This window comes from Hemiscyllium ocellatum, chromosome 23, assembly GCF_020745735.1.
Source record: "Hemiscyllium ocellatum isolate sHemOce1 chromosome 23, sHemOce1.pat.X.cur, whole genome shotgun sequence".
NCBI lineage: Eukaryota > Metazoa > Chordata > Chondrichthyes > Orectolobiformes > Hemiscylliidae > Hemiscyllium > Hemiscyllium ocellatum.
Window position 1 is genome coordinate 20,116,179 of NC_083423.1, and position 23,922 is coordinate 20,140,100.

The window sequence follows — 23,922 nt, forward strand, 5'->3', positions numbered from 1 at the left end:
CCACATATTCCTTGGATAAGACTTTAAGTAGAGTACATGAGTGGGGCGATCTAGACATTTACGTTCACAACTCAGTAAACACCAGATAACAAGACTATGAATAAAGATCAAGCACTAGGATATGATACTACGGAGATAGAATTGAAAATCAGGGAAATCACACCAAACAGATAAAGAATCTTGGTTAGAAGACTCCTGGTGTACCAGATACAATTCAGATCGCTGTTTTGTAGGGTTTCGAGGCATTGAGAAGTTGCAAGAAATATTCACAATACAAATACTAGAATTGAAAGGATATACTGGGGCTCTATTCTCTCAAAAAGAGTAGGTGAAGGAGTGACCCACAAATATTATTATCAAAAGGTCGGATAGGGTAATTAGTGAAAAAATGTGGAGACATTGCAGCGAGTCCAAAGTTAAGGAACCAGGATTTATTGACTCAGAGTGATTGAATCATTTGAGACAAACAGTATATAGGCACAGTTAAGGAGAAGCTAGATAAACAAGAACAAGAACAGTAGGATATGCTGACAAGAGTTAAATGAAGAGAGTTAAGAGAGGGCTGTTGCAGAGAACAAGTCTTGATATGGACCTTGGACCATGGGAGACTGATTAGCAAGGTTAGATCTCATGGAATACAGGGAGAACTGGCCATTTGGATACAGAACTGGCTCAAAGATAGAAGACAGAGGGTGGTGGTGGAGGGTTGTTTTTCAGACTGGAGGCCTGTGACCAGTGGAGTGCCACAAGAATCAGTGCTGGGTCCTCTACTTTTTGTCATTTACATAAATGATTTGGATGCAAGCATTAAGAAATACAGTTAGTAAGTTTGCAGATGACACCAAAATTGGAGATGTAGTGGATAGTGAAGAGGGTTACCTCACATTACATCAGGATCTGGACCAGATGGGCCAATGGGCTGAGAAGTGGCAGATGGAGTTTAATTCAGATAAATGTGAGGTGCTGCATTTTGGGAAAGCAAATCTTAGCAGGATTTATACACTTAATGGTAAGGTCGTAGGGAGTGTTGCTGAACAAAGAGACCTTGGAGTGCAGATTCATAGCTCCTTGAAAGTGGAGTCACAGGTAGATAGGATAGCGAAGAAGGTGTTTGGTATGCTTTCTTTTATTGGTCAGAGTATTGAGTACAGGAATTGGGAGGTCATGTTGCAGCTGTACAGGACATTGGTTAGGCCACTGTTGGAATACTGCATGCAATTCTGGTCTCCTTCCTATCGGAAAGATGTTGTGAAACTTGAAAGGGTTCAGAAAAGATTTACAAGGATTTTGCCAGGGTTGGAGGATTGGAGCTATAGGGAGAGGCTGAACAGGCTGGGACTGATTTCCCTGCAGCGTCAGAGGCTGAGGGGTGACCTTATAGAGGTTTACAAAATTATGAGGGGCATGGATAGGGTAAATAGGCAAAGTCTTTTTCCTGGGGTAGGGGAGTCCAGAACTAGAGGGCATAGGTTTAGGGTGAGAGGGGAAAGATATAAAAGAGACCTAAGGGGCAACCTTTTCACACAGAGGATGGTACGTGTATGGAATGAGCTGCCAGAGGATGTGGTGGAGGCTGGTACAATTGCAACATTTAAGAGGCATTGGATGGGTATATGAACAGAAAGAGTTTGGAGGGATATGGGCCGGGTGCTGGCAGGTGGGACTAGATTGGGTTGGGATATCTGGTCTGCATGGACGGGTTGGACCTAAGGGACTGTTTCCATGCTGTACATCTCTATGACTCTATGAAATGAAATGAGGCAGAAAACACATGAAGTATGGTGATGATCTGATGATTAGAATGATCACTGATTTTATAGAGTTTCTGTGATTTGTTGTAGCAATGTGTGGGTTTGTTATATCGAGTGTTGTAACTCAACAATAATGAACTGAACTGCCATAGTAACTCTGATAAAGCAGAAATTCTGTTTAAAGCAGACATAGTGAATCAGATTCGATAACGAGGACTATTTATCAGCAGAATTTGTGACTGTCATAGAATTGTGTCTGTGTAAGTTTCATACGGTTGTTTGGGTGACACAATGCTAGCGACAGCAAATGTAAGGTTAAGTTGAGGTCAAAGTTTGTTAAGTCCAAGAGATAAACCTCTTTCTAGGGAGACATAAGCAAGTCTTAATGAGCCATTAATCAAATTTACCATAGCAGATGACACATTTGTGATGTTTGCTAGTGGTCAAACTGACCATTTGCTGGAGACTGGATAGTATCAAGATTTGAATAGATAGCTTCTTTGAATGGGAGAGTATAAAAAAAGTTTGCATCAGATCATTACTAGAAAGCTCAAGAAGTCATCTGATCAGTGCTTAAGGGTAGAAACGGAGCTTGCTGATAACCTGTTTGGTTTGATCTGAGGACATGTCAACATAATAAGGTTACTTAATATTGTAAGCATTGTATGAGTAAGATATTTGCAGTTTTTTATACAGTATGCTTTAATAAAGAACATTGGGTATATTCCATTGTTAGAATATCTCAGATTATTAATATCCAGAGTAATCCCAACAGACCAGGGAAAGTGAGAATAAAAACCTACACAATATAGAGAAGATTGCAGCAAATTTGAGTACATGATCCCACAAATGACAATGTGATAATGACCACACAGCTTTTGTTAATGATAGGATTAACTTATAAATATTGGCCAGGGCACTTGGAGACAACACTCTCCTTTCAATTAGTGCCATGGGATGTTTGGTGACTGCATGTGAAAGCAGGGAAGACCTCAGTTCATCTACTAGTTTTGACAGAGCAACACTCACTTGGTACTATGCTGGGTGTCAGGCTAAAATTTTGTGCTCTAGTTTCTCATGTGAAGTTTAAACGTATAACTTTGCAAATCAAAAGCAAGAGTGCTTCCAAGTAATCAATGGTTTATTCTGCTAACTCTGCATTATACCCTCAAATGCCAACATATCATTCCTGGGATTTAATAATCAAAATTAAATACAGGACTCTGGATGAAATTAGACTAAGGTTCTGTATAATCCCTCCTCAACAAAATATTCCAATTCCCTTTGGTTTTCATAACAACTTTGCTAAACATTGTCTTCCACTTCCTTTTGCATTTGACTGTGACTAGTCTCATAACTTTCCTTGAAATTATATCTTAATTTGTTATGTAAGTGGAGACCCATGAACAACAGCAAGTCGACTTAGTGGTTATAACACTTATGTCATGGGACTATCAACCTAGACTTAGGTTACCATTCCGATACATGGGTACATATCCTGTCATGGCAGCTATGAATACTGGAATGACAAGTTAGTCTCAGTGATCATGACCATGAAACCATCACTAGTTGTCATAAAAACAACTGGCTGTTGAAGGAAATAGGTTGTCCTTACCTGGTCTGACCATGTGACTCCAGACCTCATGTGATTGAGTCTTAACTGTTGTCATGAGAGATGGCAAATGTTTGTTTTGACTTGAATATTAAAAAAAATCCAGATTATTTACTGATGTCTTAGAGTGTGGTTTGAATTTACAGTCTTCAAAACTGTAATGGATGTGACATGGAGGAGGCAATTCAGTGCTACAAGTCTATTCTGTCATTCAATTAGGTCATTGCTGAACTGCATTTTCACTCCACTCTACTGCTTTATCATGTGCTTTAAACCAGTGCCACAACCAGTATATTGAGATACAGGTCTGGAGTATCTTATAGAATCCCTACAGTTCAGATGGAGACCAACCCTTCAATGAGCATCCCACCCAGACATATCCTCCATCCTATCCCTGTAACTACAGTGTGAAAGCAGGCCATTTGGTTCATCAGGTCCATGCCGACCTTCCAAACAACATCCCACTCAGATCCAAGCCTCTACTCTATCCCTGTGATCTTATGTTTACCATGGCTAATTCACCTAGCCGACACATCCCCGGACACTATGGTAATTTGGCATAGCCAATCCACCTAAACTGCATATAGAATCATTCAACACAGAAACAGACACTTCACTCTAACTTGTCAATGCCAAGCAGACATCCCGAGATGACGGAGTTGCATTTGTCAATATTGAGCCCACAACCCTCTAAACCTTTCTTATTCATATACCCATCCAGATATGTTAAATCATAGAATCTCTACAGTGTGAAAGCAGGCCATTTGGCTCATTAGGTCCATGCCGACCCTCCAAACAGCATCCCACTCAGATCCAGGCCTCTACCCTATCCCTGTGACCTTATGTTTCCCATGGCTAATCCATGTGGCCTGCACATTTCTGGACACAATGGCAATTTATCTTGGCCAATCCACTTAACCTGCACATCTTTGGGCTGTGGGAGGAAACTGAAGCACCTGGAGAAAACCCATGCAGTAATGGGGAGAATGTGCAAAGTCCACAAAGATTGTTGCCTCAGTGTGGAATTAAATCTGGGTCCCTGGTGCAGTGAGGCAGCTGTGCTAACCACGAAACCACCATACAACAATGTGTTAATTGTACCCGCCTCTACAATCTCACGTGGCAGCTTGTTCCATACTTGCATCAGCTTCAATGTGAAATGTTACCCCTAAGGTCCTTTTCAAATCTTTCTCCTGTCACCTTAAATCTATGCCTCTATGTTTGGACTCCCCCATCCTAATAAAAAGATTTTAGCTATTCACCCATCCATGCTCTCATGATTTTATAAATCTCCATAAGGTCACCCCTCAGCCTCCGATGCTCTGGGGAAAAAAACCAAGCCTGTCCTTGTAACTCAAACCCTCCCGTCTCGGCAAAATCCTTGTAAATGTTTTCTGCATAATCTCAAGTTCAACAACATCCTTCCTATAGATGGGCAACCAGAATTGTATGCAGTATTTTAAAAGTCTTTGGTCTGTGGGAGAAAAGCAGAGCACCTGATAGAAACCTGTGCAGATACAGGGAGAACATGCAAACACAGTCATCCAAGGCTGAAATCAAACTTGGGTCTCTGGCACTGTGGAACAGCAGTGGCAAAAACTGTGCCACCCAGACTGTTGGTGCACCCACATACACTGTCCCTGATGTTACTTGCTGCTTATCTCTAACTTTAGACTCCTTTACTTATATCTGTACATAGTAGGTTATCAAATACAATTCTCTAGTTCAGCATCCAAGACCTCTCTCTTCACATGCTAATTCTAGACTGATGTCTTCACCTAACTAAGTCATGTAGCTATTTATAACATGATGTAAATAAATCTTGGGTTCGGAATCCTTAAGCAATAAAATCAATTGTTTCAGTTTAGGTATTTTCAATTGACATCCAGTCTCAGCAGATATTTTTCTGTTGGCTAAGAAGAAACGGTTCCAAATTTTTACGTTTTACTTATGTGGAAAAATATTTCCTTGGAAGACTGAGCTCCAATTTTCAGATTATAACCTCTTTGGTCGAAACTTCTTCGTTATAAAGTTGAAATTAGCACAAGAGTTATTTTTTTCGGCATCTCCTTTCCTGCTTATATTATTATATCTGGGATGCTGGCATCACTTGACTGTCTCGTGACTGTTTGGTCACGGGTCGGCAGCTTATTCAGAGGAAATAATATTAATTTTTTTTCTCTCTCTCCAAGTTAAGTGAGCATGATATTCTATTGAGTGGCACTTTCTAAGTCTGGGTGTTACTGAAAAATAGCATGACCGCCTTGGAATGGAAAACAGAGACAGATAGGCTCCAGGCTCGAAGTGTACCCAGATATGTTTTCCGACCGGACAGCTTCCTCCCTTTGCGGAACCCAAGAGGCGGAGTTGGGGGTGATATTCCAGTCGGAGCGCTTGTTCTGTGAAGCCGACTTCCGGTGCGGGCTCAATGGCGGCGGCGGTGCGAGATTGTGAAGAGATTTAAAACTAGCGAAGAATTTACTAACGGTTTTAATTCAAAGAGCCGGAGGAGCGGTGTTGGGCAAGTATCGAACGGCATTTAGTACCACCGCCCCAAACGCTCGGTGCCGGGGGGTTTCCAGGCGCCATGGCTGGGGACAGGCCCTCGCTCACCGTCGTCTACCAGGCCGTCAAGGCACTTTACCATGACCCGGACCCGGCCGGCAAGGAGCGCGCTTCCGTCTGGCTCGGCGAGTTCCAGAGATCGGTAAGGGAGAGTAGCGTGAAAATCGAGGTCCAGGCTTCAACTTGGGGCCTGCTCTGGAGGAGAGGCTGAGTCGGCGATGGTCACTGGCAGAGGAGGAGAAGCAGGAAATAAACATCCCTGGGGTGTGGAGAAAGCTTGGAGTCAGCAGATAGAAAAGTTTGTGAAATTCAAATTAGCTTCACTTTAACCCAAGGATTTCAGATAAAAACCAGCTCAGTGAATCCAGAATGGAAATTTGTCACTGGCATATCCTTGTGTTGGCGGAGCCAATCAGCTCTGACTTCATCTCAGCGACTTTTAGTTAGATATTTATCTAAACTTGTCACCAAGTGAAATGCAGTCAGCGAACCTTTCAATGTTGCAACCTGACAAGAGGAAACTATAAAAAAAATCACCTTCTACTTTGGTGATACTAACTCTATATATTTAGGTAAATATTAAATATAAACTTGTTAAAGTGAAACTAATCCTATTAAGAATAACTTTACATCGAGTGTTCTCCATTTGGTTTTTATATTTAGTCAGGTTTAAATCAATTGAAAGTAATCTATAATAATCTGATACAATGCTGAAGGAGGATGATAAACTGCTGGAGAGAAAAGTAGGGCTTCACTTTAATATCAAGAGTTTAAAGTGGTAAAGCAAAAGTAACCTGACCAGGAAAGGACTTTAATTTTTTTTACCAAATTCAATGCAGTCTACTTTATAATTTATTTCCTACTTTGTAATCATTGCTGAAAGGTTACATTTGCAAAGTCTGCAGCATTTCCAAACATAAAAATAAGAGTTTAAATAAATCCTCATGCCAAACCACATTTTCATATTAGGAATTTTATTTGTTGAGCTTCATTTGCGATATTGATGTAAAGGATGGAGAATAGAAAAATACACTGATTTAGGCTATTAAATCAATTTCAGATTATTCAAACTTGTCTGACTGCGTCAGAAGCTTTCAACATTGCCAGAGTTTAATGTGTATGATACTGACAAGGCCACAATTGCTGTTTTTCTGTATGAGGTGCTGGTGTTTTTGTCCTTGAACTACTGCTTTCTATGTACCAAATGGTGATTTCTCCACCTTCCAGGAATGTTGAACCAAGATAAAGAATGGACAGTGATAATCTAGAGTACAACTATAGATTACTATTAATGGCTCACCTCTCATTGGATGGATAGTGATTGTGTTGGGTGGAGAGTGAGCTGCTTGTTTGGTGTGATTTGGTTAACAAAGTTTTAGTCTTTAGCTCCAGATCAGTTTGCAGCTCCTTTTGAGTTAGGTCAGAAGTTCCACTCCACATTTTTCAGACATAGTGAAGTGCTGAGGCAATATGCTCTCTTGGAGGTATGATATTTCAAATCAGCTGTTAAACCATCTGCCTCTTCAGGTTAATACAAAATACTGTGTGGTTTTGAAGGCGAGTGCAGGGGGTGGTTGTGTTCTTCTAATGTCCTCGCCAAGTCACTAAAGTAGTATCTTGCCTTTTATGATTAGATTAGATTACCTACAGTGTGGAAACAGGCCCTTCAGCCCAACAAATCCACACCCACCCTCTAAAGAGCAACCCACACAGACCCATTCCCCTACATTCACACCTGACTAATGCACCTAACACTACAGGCAACTTAGCATGACCAATTCACCTGAACTGCACATCTTTGGACTGTGGGAGGAAACCGGAGCACCTGGAGGAAACCCACGCAGACACGGGGAGAATGTGCACACTCCGCACAGACAGTTGCCTGAGGTGGGAATTGAACCTGGGTCCCTGACGCTGTGAGGCAGCAGTACTAGCCGCTCCTTGTTGCAGCTTTCTGTGCACAAATTGGTTCCTGCATTTCCCTACTTTACGAGGTGACTAGACTTTAGTGTTATTTTATTGGTGCTGAATCACTTTTAGATGCTGTGTCATGAAAAATTCAATGTTAAAGCAAAGAAAAGATAGGTTAGTCAAAAGTAAGTATAAAAAATATTTGATAAGTCTTTCCTGTTACATGTTCATACAGTTTAATGCAGTTTATCGTGAGTTTGAGAGTTGAACATTACATTGCAAGATGTGTAATTTGAGCAAATTCTCAGCACTTCACATTTCAATACAGTAAAGGATTTACTTTAACTTGCCTTTGCTTGGATGAATTTTGAAGTTGAGACATAATTTCTCTTCACCGTTTGTGTAAGAGTTGTTTTTGTCTTCTAAGGAAAGAATTTCTCCACAGCGGAGGTGTTTATAGGAATTTTACATGCTAATAATGGTGTTACTAGTTTTCCTATCTCTATTTGCTTGCAAGTGAAATGTAACTGAACTGTTTTTGGAATGTCTGTCAGGATCACCTCTTTTAGGATCACTGCAGATGGCCCTGGCTGTGGCTCGGGGAGGGAATAAATAGATCCTAATCCAGCCTGTGATCCTTGCCATCATGTATGCTGAGTGGGTATTGGTTTTCGGGCAGGGGTGTGGATGAAATTGAAGGGACCTGGGCAGAATGCCACAGGAAATTAAAGGTTTGACAGGCTCGAGGAGAGAGAATTGATCCCTTGTCATTAATGAAACTGTAATGTGCACACCCACAAGTCTTGAAAATTGAGATTTTCCAATGACTTGCTAATTTGTTGCCATGTTCATCATAAGAATTGGACTTGTTCAAATCAGAACTTTGAAAAGGTAAGAACTAGCATGACCAGCCTGGTCTCATTGACACTGCTTTTCGTATAGCATACTTACTATGACTTTACTGAAGTGTAATGGTTATGTAAATTAACTTTGAACAAAAAAGACTACTTTTTTAGTTCAATTGTACCTTCTGAGAAAGACAGTTCTGAAGATGGCTCTTTGGATGTGAAATGTAAACCCTGTTTCTTTCTCTACAGATGCTACCAGAGTTTCTCCAGTACTTTGTTTTTATTTCATTGACCTTCTAAATTTACATATGTAAAGAAGCATTTTGTATTGACCCAGGCTGATTTGATATCATGAAGAGGGCGTAATGATACATCGAGATTTTTTTTAACATGTTAAAACATAGAAATATACTGCATAATGTTGCAACATAGTAAAATTGATTACTCAGTTTGGAGGTGTTTTAGTCTATTGAATTGTGTTGCCTGTGTATCTTATGTGCTGAAAATGTGTTGCTGGTTAAAGCACAGCAGGTTAGGCAGCATCCTAGGAACAGGAAATTCGACGTTTCGGGCCAGAGCCCTTCATCAGGACTGTTATGTGTCTTGCTGTACATTATTGCATGTGTTTGGGACAGTATAGAGAGAGCTTTACCCACTCCAATGTATGTTGTCCCTGCCATGGGAATGTTTGAAGGTACAACACAATTTTATATGTCACTCATTATGTATCAACCCATGTTTTAAAGCGGGATAATGCAAAAGGGAATGTTGGGCTGTATTTTGCATAAAGTAGAATGGTCAGGTAAGTGGGAGAACTGATTGTGTGCAGTTGTTGGTTAAGAAAGTCTAAATATTTTCTATGTATTTAATTTAGTTTTTAGTTGGCATTAAACCAAAACCTGCAATTTACATTCTGTAATTGTCAGCCTTGGCTTCAGCTTAATTAAGAACTTCCTGTGACAGCATTCTCATTAATTCATTCAGCTCGGCCTTTCATAGTTGGCTAGTTTTATGCGCTACTTAGTGAGACTTGGCACTTTATGAACATCCAATAGAGAATGGAAGTTAAGGTAGGAAGGGAATAAGATGTTCTTTGTTTTGCGTAAACTTTTACTGCTTCAGCAATTGATTTTTATTCTGTTTTGGCAAGAAGAGCTCGTTATTTGGTTAGTACTGTATCTGAGAAGAGACTAAGGTTTATTCTATTCCTAAGATTCCAAAGAAGAGTCATACTGGACTTGCGTTAATTTAAAAATCTCACAACACCAGGTTATAGTCCAACAGGTTTAATTGGAAGCACTAGCTTTCGGAGCACTGCTCCTTCATCAGGTGGTTGTGGAGTAGAAGACTGTAAGACACAGAATTTACAGCAGAAGTTTATAGTGTGATGTAACTGAAATTATCCATTGAAAAATATCTTGATTGTCTGTTAAGTCTCTCATCTGTTAGAATGACCATGTTAGTTTCACTTCCTTCTTATGTGAATCACATAACTTTTTTTTTAAAAAACTCACATTCTCAGGTTAACTTTAACAATTGATGTCAGCCCAGATAATATGTTGAAGGTGTTGGCCACTCCTATACATACATACATACACACACACACACACACGCACACACACACACAGACGCAGTCTCGCACTCCTACAGACGCACACACTCCTACACCCCCGCATGCACCCTTTCACAGACTTAGACCCCTTTCACTCTCACACATACACGCACACATATACACTCTATCTCACATACGCTCTCAATCTCCTCCCAGCGCGCACACACTCAAGTTTATGGGATGAATTTGTACTTGCAGTGTTACATTGTACTTTGCTCAAAAACTGCATGAATCCATGTAAGATTTTGTTAATTCATTTTTAGATTAGAATCAGTCTAAACATTATGGCACAGACAGCAGCGCTCTGGGCTAATAACAATTGTTAAAGTTAACCTGAGAATGTAACTTTTTAAAAAAAAGTTTTCTGATTTACATATGAAAGAAGTGAACCTAACGTGGTCATTCTAACAGATGAGAGACTTAACAAACAATCAAGGTATTTTTCAATGTATAATTTCAGTTACATCACATTGCAAACCGTTGCTAAAAATTCTGTCTTACAGTTGTGTACTCTGCAACCACCTGATGAAGGAGCAGCGCTCCGAAAGCTAGTGCTTCCAATTAAACCTGTTGGACTATAACATGGTGTTGTGACCTTTAACTTTGTACACCCCAGTCCAACACCGACATATCCACATTATGTTAACTTTGTTTTTGTCTCTACAGACGCTGCTTGACATTTGACTTTTTCCAACACTTTGCTTTTAGGTGTAAAGTGTGTTGTATGGGGAGTTGTGATAAGAGTGTGCTCCATTATGGGGCGAGTGTGCGGCATGGAATGTGAGAAATGAAGTGCTGAAGAGGAGTGTTTGGATTAGGGAGTGAGAGGTAATGTGTATGGGAGTATGGAGGGTATGTTCTACGATTGGGAAAGGTGTCAGATTCCAGCATAATGTGACATAAGTGAATGTGTTCATTCTCTTATTTGCTTTTCGTAAAGTAAGTTGGAACTCATTCCGGTGTGTCTTATTAAATTGATTAATTGCTAAGGATTATTTCTGATTGTATACCTCTTTTAAATCTCACTTCTAGCTATATGATTCCCTGTCTGGAGCTTGAGACTTTCATTGTTAAATAGAAGTGGCAGGCAAGATTATGAAGGTTGATGGCAGTGTGGAACAGAAAACTAAGCAATGAATCATTTGGTATCCAAAGGACTACTTTTAACAGAATTTTGTAGTCTGTATGAAAATTGAAATTAACAAGTCATGGTGTCAAAGAGATTGATGCAACACATTGTATTGGAATGTTGAGTGCCCCTGTGATTAATTTCATTTTGACATTCCTTTCCAGTTTTGCTTGCTTTCTTTGTTTTGAAGAGTCTGCCTGACCCTGTTCTTCAGAAACAAAAACAATGTTGGGATTTTAAGGTGTTGACAGGGTACAAAATGAAAAAGGTGCTTTAGTGACTCACTATGCCAATCTCTCCATTTTATTGAGAGATTTTGGACCAATAAAATGGAAGCCTATAGTTAGATTTTAACTCCAATGACTGCTATAAAATCTGTTGATTATCAACCCTGTATGCTGTGTAGTATCTGCTTGTTGCACATGATACCATAATTATGGAAGTAATTGTGACATGAGAAATATCTGATAAGAAATTAGGATCTGGAGTGTACTGCATGAGTGTGTAGTCGAGGCAGATTCAGTTTTGAGTTCCCTAAGAGAATTGGGTCATTGTCTGAAGAGGAAGAATTTGCAGGACTACAGGGCAAAAGCCTGAGATGGTTTGTCCTTATAGAGAGCCAGACATGATGGGCCAAATGGTAGCATTCTGTGCTGTAACTTGTCTACGATTTTAAATATGATCATCTTCCCAGCAGTGTGAACTTGGTTGTGGTAAATACTGTTTAACCCAGCTGATTGCAATCACTTTTGGGAGAATAATTGCAATGTAATATCACTGAACTATTGAAATCATGTTCTTTTTGTTTAACCAATGATTGAGTCATGCAGCTAAGCCAACCTAAAAGGGAGTAACATTTTGATATCAGGTTTCAACAAAACAATAATATGCTGAACAGGAGAAAATCATAGCTTCATGGTAGCTTTCATTAACCACAGCATGACCTGGTACCTGAGCCCTTGGATATCCTTCATTAACATCTCAAGTATTCATCTCTCTAGCTATAATTGCGTTCTAGTCTGTTATATGAAGGATTACCATCTACTCCCTTAGTGGTGGGAGATCTGTTTTACCTTTTCCAATCCACTTTTCCTCATTCCAGTATGCATTTAAAGGATATTCACAAATGTGTTTATGATCCTGTCATTCAGCTCTACTAGCTCATTTCTGATATTGTTGGAGTGTTGCACCTATTACATCTTTAGAGTTTTGAAAAGATGTCCTGAAGAGAAGCCGGTTAAAAATAGATAATTTCACTTCTTTGATTTTACAGATGTCTTCTGTTGTATCCTTGTAAAGTCAGAATTTTAAAATATTTATTCTCAGAAATAAAATTGCACTAAGAGTATGGGTGACATTTACCTCCAATTGCCCTGAGTGCAATAAAAGCCAACTGCATAATATGAAGGGAGAGCTCTAGATTGCTTCAGGAAAGCAGGTTCCATTAGCAAAAACGTTTTTTTTTAAACTGATTAATTTGTTTTTATAACTGACCATCTTGAGATTTGAACCCCTCATTGCTTGGCTCTTAGGCACAGTAATCACTAGTTTGCCTCAAACGTCTTTTTCATAACTGTTTTGGTTTTGTTAGCCTAATATTCTTTGTGGTGTTACTTTGTGATATTGATATTTCATTGTGCTACTTGTGAAAATCTGTTGTGTGTTATATTTACCTGCAGCTTTGATTTTACAAGTTGGTTGGCCTAGATTGGTCCTTCTGACAAAGCACCATTTACAGTAAACCTCTTGTATTTAGCCCATAATGTAGTTCAGCCTTCTCCTTTTGAAGGTGCCTTTCCAGTTTCCTTCTGGTCTTCGTGTGGCTGTTTTGCATTCCATTCTGATTCTCAGACTATTATGAATGTATACCAAGTTTATGCCATTGGAGGGTCCTAAATGGAATAGAGTGAGCGAGGCCTCTCTTTGTTATACGAAGTTTGCAGAACAGCTGAAGGTTTTTGTTTCTCCTCCCTATTATTTCTTGTGCTTTCTATTTTGTGGAAAAGAATGAAGATGGATTAGTTGGAAGAATTGAGTGATGAGAGCTATTGAATCCAACAAAATAAAGGAGTGAAATTATTCTGCATACCCCAAAAGTCTGCTGGTGGTCATCTTCATCTTGGTTCCTGGGGACCATTGTCATCCTATCCAGCATACTGATTCAGCTTCCGAACAGTTGACTTGGGAACCTCTTCCAGTCAGTATGCTTTACTACAGACTGAATATTTCGCATGGCAGTGCAGCTCCTTAAAATTAACTGAACTCTTTGCTCTTTGCCAGCCTGTATCTGATGGAATGATACTTTGAGCCTAACATGGCTACATCCCATGTTGAGTCCAAGCATCTTCCCTGTATGGGAAAAGAGGGAAGTGGCTAAAGGAGAGTGAGGAAACCTCTGAAGTAGATGTTTGAGCATTGACCATTACCTCAAGGAATCTGTGCAAGGAGAATGAATTTCACAGGGCCATAAGTCACACCCCATGTGTACTAATTTTAAGCTTCCTCTTAGCAGTTCAGTAGAAACTTGGAAACATAAGGCTCTTTAGTGCATTGAGGGTGTTTTGGCATTCAGAGAGATTATGACTGGTTGGTGGGTGGCCTACACCCCTTTGTACATTTTGCTTAGTAATTTTAAATTTGAGATTGCAAGTCAATTCCTAAACTATCATCAAATGTTGTTTGTGATAGTGAGGTTCACATTTCTAGCCTTTGTGTAAGAGTGTTTCTAAGCTTCACTTCTGAGTGGTCTGACTGTGATTTTTCTTTAAGCTGTGTTCTCTTGTCCTAGATTTCCCAACCAGTGGCAATTGTTTCTCTGTTCTCATTACCCATCAGGTCCTCCTAATTTCTTGAAAACTTAATCAAAATAACTTCATAAGTTTTTAAATTATGAGAAGGTTCAGCCATTATCTTTGTACTAATGCAGTCCTGGAATAATTATACGGTGCTGGTTTTTAATGAATAAATTTAACACAGAAACATTTAATGTTTTTCACAACCTCTGGACCTTCCAGAAGCCTTTACAATCAATGCAGTATTATTTGGAGTGTATAATTGAATAGATGTAGCAAACTTGGCAGTCAATGTTTGCACAGTAAGATCTAAAATTTTTTTTGTCATGTTTGAGCTATATTAACTTTACTGAAAGTAATAAGTAAAAGAGTCAGTCAAGACATTTTGTTTGGAGTGAGATGATCGGTCAATCAGGATATTGGTTGAGACTGAGTGGCAATCTTGTGCTGACACCTTGATTGTTTTCAAAGGATAATGACTTGTATGTGCTGCATATTTGGTTATACTCCATTTGATTCTACCTTGGGTAGCACACCCATTTGTATTTTGAATACGTTAATGTCACAATGTCGTAATTTTGATATCAATAGTTCAGATGTTGTTAAATTGCAAAAATGGGTTTCCTAAAGTGATTTGCTGTGAAAATAGAGCTCTGCAAATGAATTCAGTTTATTTTGTTGTAAATGTTTTTGGGATAAAATAGGAGCTGTTTAGGAACTTATTTACGTCCTGAAACTGCATTGGGGTGGGGGATCCTGACTGAATTGAGAGCTTTTCGATACAAAAATAAAATGACTCGATTTAAAGTGTTATTTATTTCTCTGTTCTCACCCTCTTCCACCCCCTCGATTCTGACCTTCCCCTACCATGATCCCGATCTCTCCCTTCCCCCGTCTTGCCCCACGCACACACCCCCGCCCCATCCCATCCCATTCAGATGTATGCCTGGGAAATTGCTGATCAGTTGCTGCAGTTGCAACAAGAGGTGGAACTCTGCTATTTTGCAGCACAGACAATGAAGATGAAAATTCAGGCATCATTTAATGAACTTCCACCTGAAACGCATGCGTCTCTGCGAGACTCGCTACTCACCCACATTCAAAACTTGAAAGATGTGTCGCCTGTAATTGTTACACAGGTAAGTTCTTCTCCAACTTTTTTGGTGAGTTATCTTTAGTACAAGTATTAATGGGGGCAAAACTAGACAGTGTCATGGCTGTCACCTTTCTCAAGAATTGATGCTTGCTTTTCTTCCTCATCTATCTGAAAACACTGACTGATGTGGAAAGTGCAACCTTACCTCCATTTATCCATTCAGTCAGTTTAGACTTTATGTTAAGGCCTCATCTGTTGACACCCATGTTAAGTCTATGCTTTCTTTAAATTTGTGCATTTGCATGTAAGTGAAGTGGCTTTGAACTTTGGACAATTGTTAAAGAGACAGGGGAGGGCAGTGATGGGGAAAGAAGAGACCACTCCACTCATCCTCTTTACCCATTGCTGTCTGGCCTCCTCTTCACAGTCACCCTAAGTTTAAAGATGGACCTGTTTAAATGCACACATGTGACTTTAAGAAGTGCAGAGTGTGAATGCATTTTGTGTCAATAAACACAACTGAAGGATAAACGAACAGGAATATTGATTGATTAAGAATTTTGAGCGCATGGATCCCAAGTTGAAATTGAAAAGAAACATTATTCACTCGACATTCACATTAGCTGCCCCCTCCGCCAAAAAAATCGCATTTGAATTTAAATTTTTCAAGATTAATTTGAAGATTTTCTTATTGTACCCCTTTTAAGTGGCTGCCACCTTTTTAAATGTGGTTGTTGGCTTTTAATTGAGAGAAGTAAAAAAACGGGCAGTTGGACAAAGATATTGGTTGGTGGGAAGCAGATATGTAATGCTGAATTTTGTCAAAGTTTCTGCGATTAAGAAAAGGATTACACTTCATTTTGCTTATTACTGTATAACCAGCTGAATCTCTCTCTTATTGTGATGGACATGGTGACCTGAATGTGTTTCTCAGAGACCTGTTGTTCCACTAGAACTGGAACCAAGGTCTCCAATCATAGTTGTATTAAGATGCTCCAAAACTAATTAAAGAGCTGGATTTAAGAAGAATCAGATTGAACCACACATTTTACAGGAACTTAATGCAAAAAAACTTCATAACAGTACTGATACAGAAGCAAAAAACTCTATTGTAATTTGAACAAAAAGGTGAAATACTGCAGAAGCTGTATACCCATTGTATCTCATCACAGTGTGAATCACTTCATTAAGGAGTAAAAAATGAGGTCTGCAGATGCTGGAGATCACAGCTGCAAATGTGTTGCTGGTCAAAGCACAGCAGGCCAGGCAACATCTCAGGAATAGAGAATTCGACGTTTCGAGCATAAGGGCTTATGCTCGAAACGTCGAATTCTCTATTCCTGAGATGCTGCCTGGCCTGCTGTGCTTTGACCAGCAACACATTTGCAGCACTTCATTAAGGAACCTCAGTCCCTACTCAATTTCCTTCAGCAAAGGAAATAAAACTTCGCGACACTCTGTAATTTCAACAGTAAACGCGAGTTACTTCGAGCAAAGAGTGAGTCTGTATAAACCCTTAGTTTGATGTTGAATTGTGTTGTCAAATTCTCTCCCTCACTCTGGGCTTGGCTGTTTTGCTTGACTTTACGGTTGGATTGAGCTGCAGACAGAGACCTATATCAGAACTGATGATGGAAACATTGCAGCACCCTGAGAGTTTTATGGCAGGTTAAAATTTCTGAAACACCATTTGTTTCTCCCTTCTCTTTAGCTGGCACTGGCGATTGCAGATCTTGCCTTGCAAATGGCCTCATGGAAAGGATGTGTGCAAATGCTAACTGAAAAGTAAGTGTCTATAGGTCTGGGACGTGTAGAAGATCTGCCTCGCTACGCCATACTAGTGAGCAAAGGACGGTCTTTCGGTTTCTCATGTTTTCTTCTCAAAGCCCAGAGCATTTCAGTAGAAAGATTGTTGGTGGTAGTAACCAGCTTTTGCATCTTGCACACCACCTCAGTACTTCCTGCCCTGTAATTTTCCAGGATCATATACATTAAGAGAATAAGCTAGTCAAAATAAGACACTCCTTTATCATGTCATGGCTGACTGACTGACAGAAAGTAGAGGGTTGGGATAAATAGGTCCTTCTCTGGTATGTGAACTGTAACTAGTGAAGTGCAACAGGGTTCAATTCTTGGACCTCAACTAGTTATTGTTTATAAAAATGATCTGCAAGCAGGTACAGAATGTAGCAATGCACAGTTCACAGATGATACTAAAATGGGTGAGAAAGCAGGCTTGAGCTGAGATAAAGCATTTGCAGATGGATATTGATAGGCTAGGAAAATGGACCAGAGTCCTGCATTTGGAGTTTAATGTGTATAAATGCGAGCTTATCCGTTTTGGCTGGAGAAATATAAGGGTAATTTATTATTTAAATAGGAAGCAGATTCATTGCAGAGGGATCAGGGTGTCCTTGTGCATGAATTGCAGTTAGTGGATATGCAGGTGTGGCATACAGTAAATACAAACTGAATCTTGGCATTTATTGCAAAAGGTCTGGATTGTACAAATAAAGAAGTGTTACAATTATATAAGGCACTGGTGAGGCCTTATTGAGTTCCACTTTGGTCTCCTGCTTTGAGGAAGGATGAGGTGGCACTGGAGGCAGTTCAGAGGAGGTTCACAAGGTTGATTCTAGGAATGAAATGGCTGTCTTATGAGGAACAGTTGAATAGATTGGGCTTGTACTTGCTGCAGTTGAGATGAATGAGGGAGGATCTGATTGAGGTATGTAAAATGCTAAAGAGGATTGATTAAGGTGGATGTTTTACAAATGCTCCCCCTTATGAGACAGTCTAGAACAAGCTATCATAGGTATAGAGTAAGAGGAAGTAGGTTCAAAACTGAGATGAGAAACTCTGTGCCCCATGTGCAGAATCAATCAAGATTCAAAAAAGAAATAGATTGGTTTCTGATGAAAAGTGGAATAAAGGGCTATGGGGAGCATGCAGGAGAGTAGAGTGGAAACCAGGAAAAGATTAACCATGATCATGTTAAATTGTGAAGTAGGCTCGAAGGGCTGAATTGCCTACTCCTGCTCCTAATTTCTGTGTTCCTTTGAAGCATGCATTTTTGTCATAATGAGATCAAACTGACAAAATATATTTTCATGCTGATAATACTAGTGAAATATGCTTTTAATTGGTTATGTATAGATCTCAAATTTTGTTTAGAAGGAAAAATTTAAATGTCGGTCAAGTTGTTTAGAGTAAAAATGCTGCCATGTCGTTTTCTGTGTGCTTGGGTAAATCAGCTGACAGTCTGCATTAATCACAGGTATGCCAATGACCCATAATGTGTTCAATTTCAGGTATAGTAATGATCCATCATCCCTTTCTTTCCTGTTGGAAATCCTGACCGTCCTTCCAGAGGAGGTTCATAGTCGCTCTCTTCGAATAGGAGCCAACCGCCGCACAGAAATAATTGAGGATCTGGCATACTCCTCGAGCACTGTGGTATCACTGCTGGTATGTACATAATGTTAATACCTAGTGGGGAAGAAATGACTAGATGGCGCACATTTCATTTTTCTTTTCTAACCATTTCCTCTCATCTGGTATCTTGTCATGTGAAGCAGAGACAGTGAATATCAGGAGGCTACTCAACTATAAAAGGGGTGGGGATATTTTGGGAAATGGAAAGGCAAATCAGAACCAAGCCGTACCGTGTCTTTACCTAATTTTTTCCACCTTCCTTGACCTGACCAATGAGGTCAGTTGTGCTAACACAGCTGGCATGCTGTTTAAGATCAGCTAACAAATTTGTGAGGCTGTTTCACCTGTGGGATTCAGCCTGCAAGGTAAAGTTCTCTGTTTAGTTTGTATGCACTATCTGATCTGTTGCAATTAATCTTGGCATCCATTTTTTTCCAAAAGAAACACTGGATCCAATACAAAGGCTTCTTAGCTATCATATTTTTATATTTAAGTAATGCCTTTGCTGCCAGAGAATTAGTTTCAACAGATACTATTGCATGTAGAAAAAACAAGATCTTTAAATTGTGTTGCAAGATCAAGAGCTAAAGTGTGGGATAATGGGTGATTGGGATTTGATGAAAATTAAATTAAGATACGTGCAGCAATGTTTTGGATGAACTTAACATCATTATTGTCACATCCTTTCTTTGCCACATCTCCTCAAAAAGGGAAAGAAAAGTGAAGAATTGTGACTTCTCCAATATTTGTTCATGATTCAGTCTTTGCATTAAACAAGCAGCTGTTGAGCCCTCAGTTGCCAGGATGGATACATTTGTGGGCGGCACGGTGGCACAGTGGTTAGCACTGCTGCCTCACAGCGCCTGTGGACCCGGGTTCAATTCCCGACTCAGGCGACTGACTGTGTGGAGTTTGCACGTTCTCCCCGTGTCTGCGTGGGTTTCCTCTGGGTGCTCCGGTTTCCTCCCACAGTCCAAAGATGTGCGGGTCAGGTGAATTGGCGAAGCTAAATTGCCCGTAGTGTTAGGTTAGGGGTATGGGTGGGTTGCGCTTCGGCGGGTCGGTGTGGACTTGTTGGGCCAAAGGGCCTGTTTCCACACTGTAAGTCTAATCTAATCTAAAAAAAAATTACTTGGAGAGATGTTTTTGTGAAGAATACTACCCTTGACCTTTGTTCTCAGTGCCTGTGGTTTGCTGCAGTGAAACTTGCCTGATGCATGTGTGACTGAATTTAAACATGTTTGAATTTAATTGCCTGTCTAAACTAAACCTGGTCCTAAAATTACTTTGCGAAGTGGCATTGGAGGTGAGTATTGGGCTTTCCTCACAATGATGTATGCAGGGCTCATGTCTGACTGACTTAGTGAGTTCTCCGGATCTGGCAGGAATCTTTTAACTTCAAAGAAGCTCTGTTCTTAAAAATAACAGTTCAAATGTTCTCCTTTCCATTAATTCTCTATCTCTCCCATTTCCTTTCATAAGTTCATATTTCTCTTTACTATACAAAGGGTCTATTTCTAACTTTGCTGTGTGGAATTTGCTGTTTGATAGTTGAATAGGAAAGCACACATTATATTTTGCTGCGGCTGTGTGAAACAGTATATTATGTTGGAATGTGGAAAAATACAGTTAATGCAGTTGTTGTGGGGTCTTGACTAGCAGGAGCACCTTGTGCTGTACAAGCTTAGGGATGTGTACCCACGCATACAGAAAATCTGACTAACCTTTTGAAGATTGCAGCATGAGGTGTCGCAGATGCATGGCAAGTTCAGGGAGAGTTGAAATGTCCCATGGAGCAGAAGGGACTTTTCTCTTTTCCTGTCCATGCAGTAATCCCACCAATCAATAAGCCACCCTCCATACTCATTGGAGAATTGATAAGAGGGAACTACTGAGTTTAGAGCCTTGATAAATTGCTACAGTATGAAATGACCAGACTGAAAACTTAAAACTTGAGATTACTAAACTTTTGGTCAACGCCTTGGACCTATGTTCCTTCTGTCTGACATCCTTAACCATTAGATATTATAGAGATGCTCAAACCAGTTGTGGTGTCTCTATTTCTAGGAAGTCCTTATGAGTCCAGTTTGCAGACGATCCTAACAAAATTGAAAACAGTCTCTTAAGTAAAAGGATGAGGTGGTGTCATAATTGAAATGTTTAAGATGACAAAAGGAGTTTATTTTAAACAGCAAGGGTTTATTTTGCCGGATAAAGAATCCAGAGAAAAAAAGTTGACCATAAAATTTTTACTAATAGTTCAATGGACTATAGTTAATAGTCAAAAAATCCCTTGTCCTGTGCCCTGAAAAGCTAAACCCCTGAGGCTAGGGTTTAGTTGAAAGTTCAGAACCGAAAATGTTAGATTTTTGTGAAGTATAGGTGTTAATGATTATGGAACCTTGAAGGGTAAATGTTTTATTAGTCCCAAGTTTTAAATAAATGGTACCCAATGAATGGTAAGAATGAGTATTTGCTTGCACAGGGAATGTTTAAGGTGAACAGAATAGACAAATTGAAGGGAAAATAGATATAAACACAAGGGAGAAGGGAATTGAGGGTTCCATCAATTATTGGATGAGGAAGAATGCAAAAAGGCTAGTGTGCCTAAATGCTATAATGGACTGGTTGGGTGGAATGGATCATTATTGTATGCTCGTCTTTTGAAGGGACTGGAGAATCCATCATATTGTATGTTTTTTGAAATCCTCCTGTTCTTTACCAGTTATGAGTGTGAGAATAGGATGATCTACAGCAGTGGTTGATCAACTTACCTAGTTCAAAGTATTGAGACTCAAATAATTGCCATATTGAGGTATGGAAATTGCTGGCAGCAACTTTGAATCTGTAATTCCGGCAAGGATTCGGACTTAGTCATACAGCAGAGAAGCAGACCCTTTTTGTCCACGTCAACCATTTTTCCTAAACTGAACGAGTTCCATTTGCCCACATCCCGCCAAACCTTTCCTGTTCATGTACCTGTCCAAATGTCTTTTAAATGTTGTAATTGTACCTGCCTGTACCATTTCCTGTGGCAGTTCATTCCATATGTGCACCATACTCTGTGAAAAGCTTGTTCTGTATAAAGAAAAGTCATAATGGCTACCTCTTTTTTTTATTTTTCCCCAGGCAGCCTGTACAGAACGTAGCGGCAATGAGGAGAAGACTCTGATTAAGGTGTTCCGATGCTTGGGGAGCTGGTTTAACTTGGGTGTGTTGGACAGCAACTTCATGGCAAATAATCGACTGCTACTAATCCTTTTTCAGGTCTTGGTGAGTATTTTGGGGCTAAATGCACAGTATTCTGTATAGAATCTTTGGCTGCTTCCTCCCAAGCTAAACTAAGAATTTTAATACAGTGTCTTTTTGTTTCAGCAATGTGATGATACCTCAACAAACCTGCATGAGGCTGCATCTGACTGTATCTGTTCAGCATTGTATGCCATTGAGAATGTAGAGACAACCCTACCTCTTGCTCTGCACTTATTCCAGGGTGTTTTAACTTTAGAATCTGCATATCACATGGCTGTAGCACGTGAGGATCTGGACAAGTAAGCATCTTGTAAATTTTATCATTGTAAGGTTTTGCTTTGACGTAATATTGACAGCAGAGCTTCCCATCTCTGAGGCACTCAACTGTCTCAATGTAAATTAGAGTGAAATAGATGTGGGCATGGTGGAAATTAAATTTAGTCTTGAATTTATTTTCCTCTATCTACATAGAGGCTGGAAGCTGTACTCATTTATTTTTTAAAAAACAGTATTATCTTTGCATCTTCAGGGTGTGTGTCTGTCTTTAGTGGCTATTCCCTTGTATTATATAGTCATAGAGTCATACAGCACGGAAACAGACCCTTCGGTCCAACTCGTTCATGCCAATGAGATACCTAAATTAATCCAGTCCCATTTGCCACACTTGGCCCATATCCCTCTAAATATTTCCTATACCCATCCAGCTGCCTTTTAAATGTTGTAATTGTACCAGCCTCCACTACTTTCTCTGGCAGCTCATTCTGTACATGCACCACCCTCTGTGTGAACAAATTGCCCCTTAGATCCCTTTTAAATATTTCCCCTCTCACCTTATATCAATGCCCTCTAGTTCTGGACTTGCCCCACCTAAGAGAAAAGACCTTGCCTATTTAACCTATCCATGTCCCTCATGACCTTATAAACCTGTATAAGGTCACCCCTGAGCATCCAGTGCTCCAGGGAAAACAGCCCTAGGCTATGCAGCCTCTCCCTATAGCTCAAACTATCCAACCCTGGCAAATCACTAGACATAAGCTATTACTGATGGCAGTTAGAAATGATTGCTGTCCCTCATTGTGATATCAGATCAAACAATGGCATGAGCTGAGATTTAAGGCTGGTGAAGACTGCAGCAATAAGGTGGACAAATCTTTTAACAGATTTAGGGTATGAAGAGAAATTGGAAGATAAGTTATTGAATGTAATATGCTTTAAACAAAATTGACAGCAGCAGAAACTATCATCAGTATAGTGCCAAAACACAATCACTTGCCCCAATAAATCAGTAGATTGCATCACCCTGTTCCCCATTTCCTGAACTTGGCACATCTAGCAAATTGTCTTTAAGATGGTTGTGTTTGTGGCCAGCACCATTGTTAGGTGCAATACTGTGTGCATGTACTAAATTGGAGCATTGCTTTCAACTCTCAACCAGCAGCAACATACCACGAATTATAAATGAATGTAAATAAGATGACCAGGCCTAAATAAATTAAAATACATTTGGGAAGAGCCCTTCCAAGTGATGTGTTTTGAAATTTTGTGTGTACTTTTTTATCTGTTTTGATAAACTCTATGTACTTTACTGCTTTTTGTTTAGCAAATCACTGACATTAAAGTCCATCAGGTTTTCAAAGATAATGGCCTTAAGATACAGCAAAGATATATTGTGGTTTGCAACTGTTTAGAAATGCATCAACTGTTTGAGAAGTGTCTTGAGAGCCACACTACCTTTACACGATAGGCTGCCTTTTACCAATGTCATTATGCCACAGGTGCAACTGGACATGCACAGGTAGATCACAGTGGCTACCTTTAATGGAAGCACCCATCTCTTTTGTTGGGAGTAAACAAAATGAGTCAGGATTAGATTTGTGTTGTGACTGGGAAAGGGAAAAAAACTAACTGGAGTCATAGAG

The 23,922-nt window shown here is 39.8% G+C and overlaps 1 protein-coding gene across 1 annotated transcript in view; it reads left to right on the top strand.

Moving 5' to 3' along the window:
• Positions 1-5,761: 5,761 nt before the first annotated feature.
• Positions 5,762-23,922, top strand: part of tnpo3 (transportin 3) — a 74,496-nt gene continuing 56,335 nt past the window's right edge. Inside the window, exons 1-6 of the mRNA XM_060842755.1 lie at positions 5,762-6,070; positions 15,159-15,359; positions 17,028-17,101; positions 18,628-18,784; positions 21,881-22,024; positions 22,127-22,302. Coding sequence (XP_060698738.1) covers positions 5,951-6,070; positions 15,159-15,359; positions 17,028-17,101; positions 18,628-18,784; positions 21,881-22,024; positions 22,127-22,302 — 872 coding nt within the window. The 5' untranslated portion in view covers positions 5,762-5,950. The remainder of the gene's footprint in view (positions 6,071-15,158; positions 15,360-17,027; positions 17,102-18,627; positions 18,785-21,880; positions 22,025-22,126; positions 22,303-23,922) is intronic.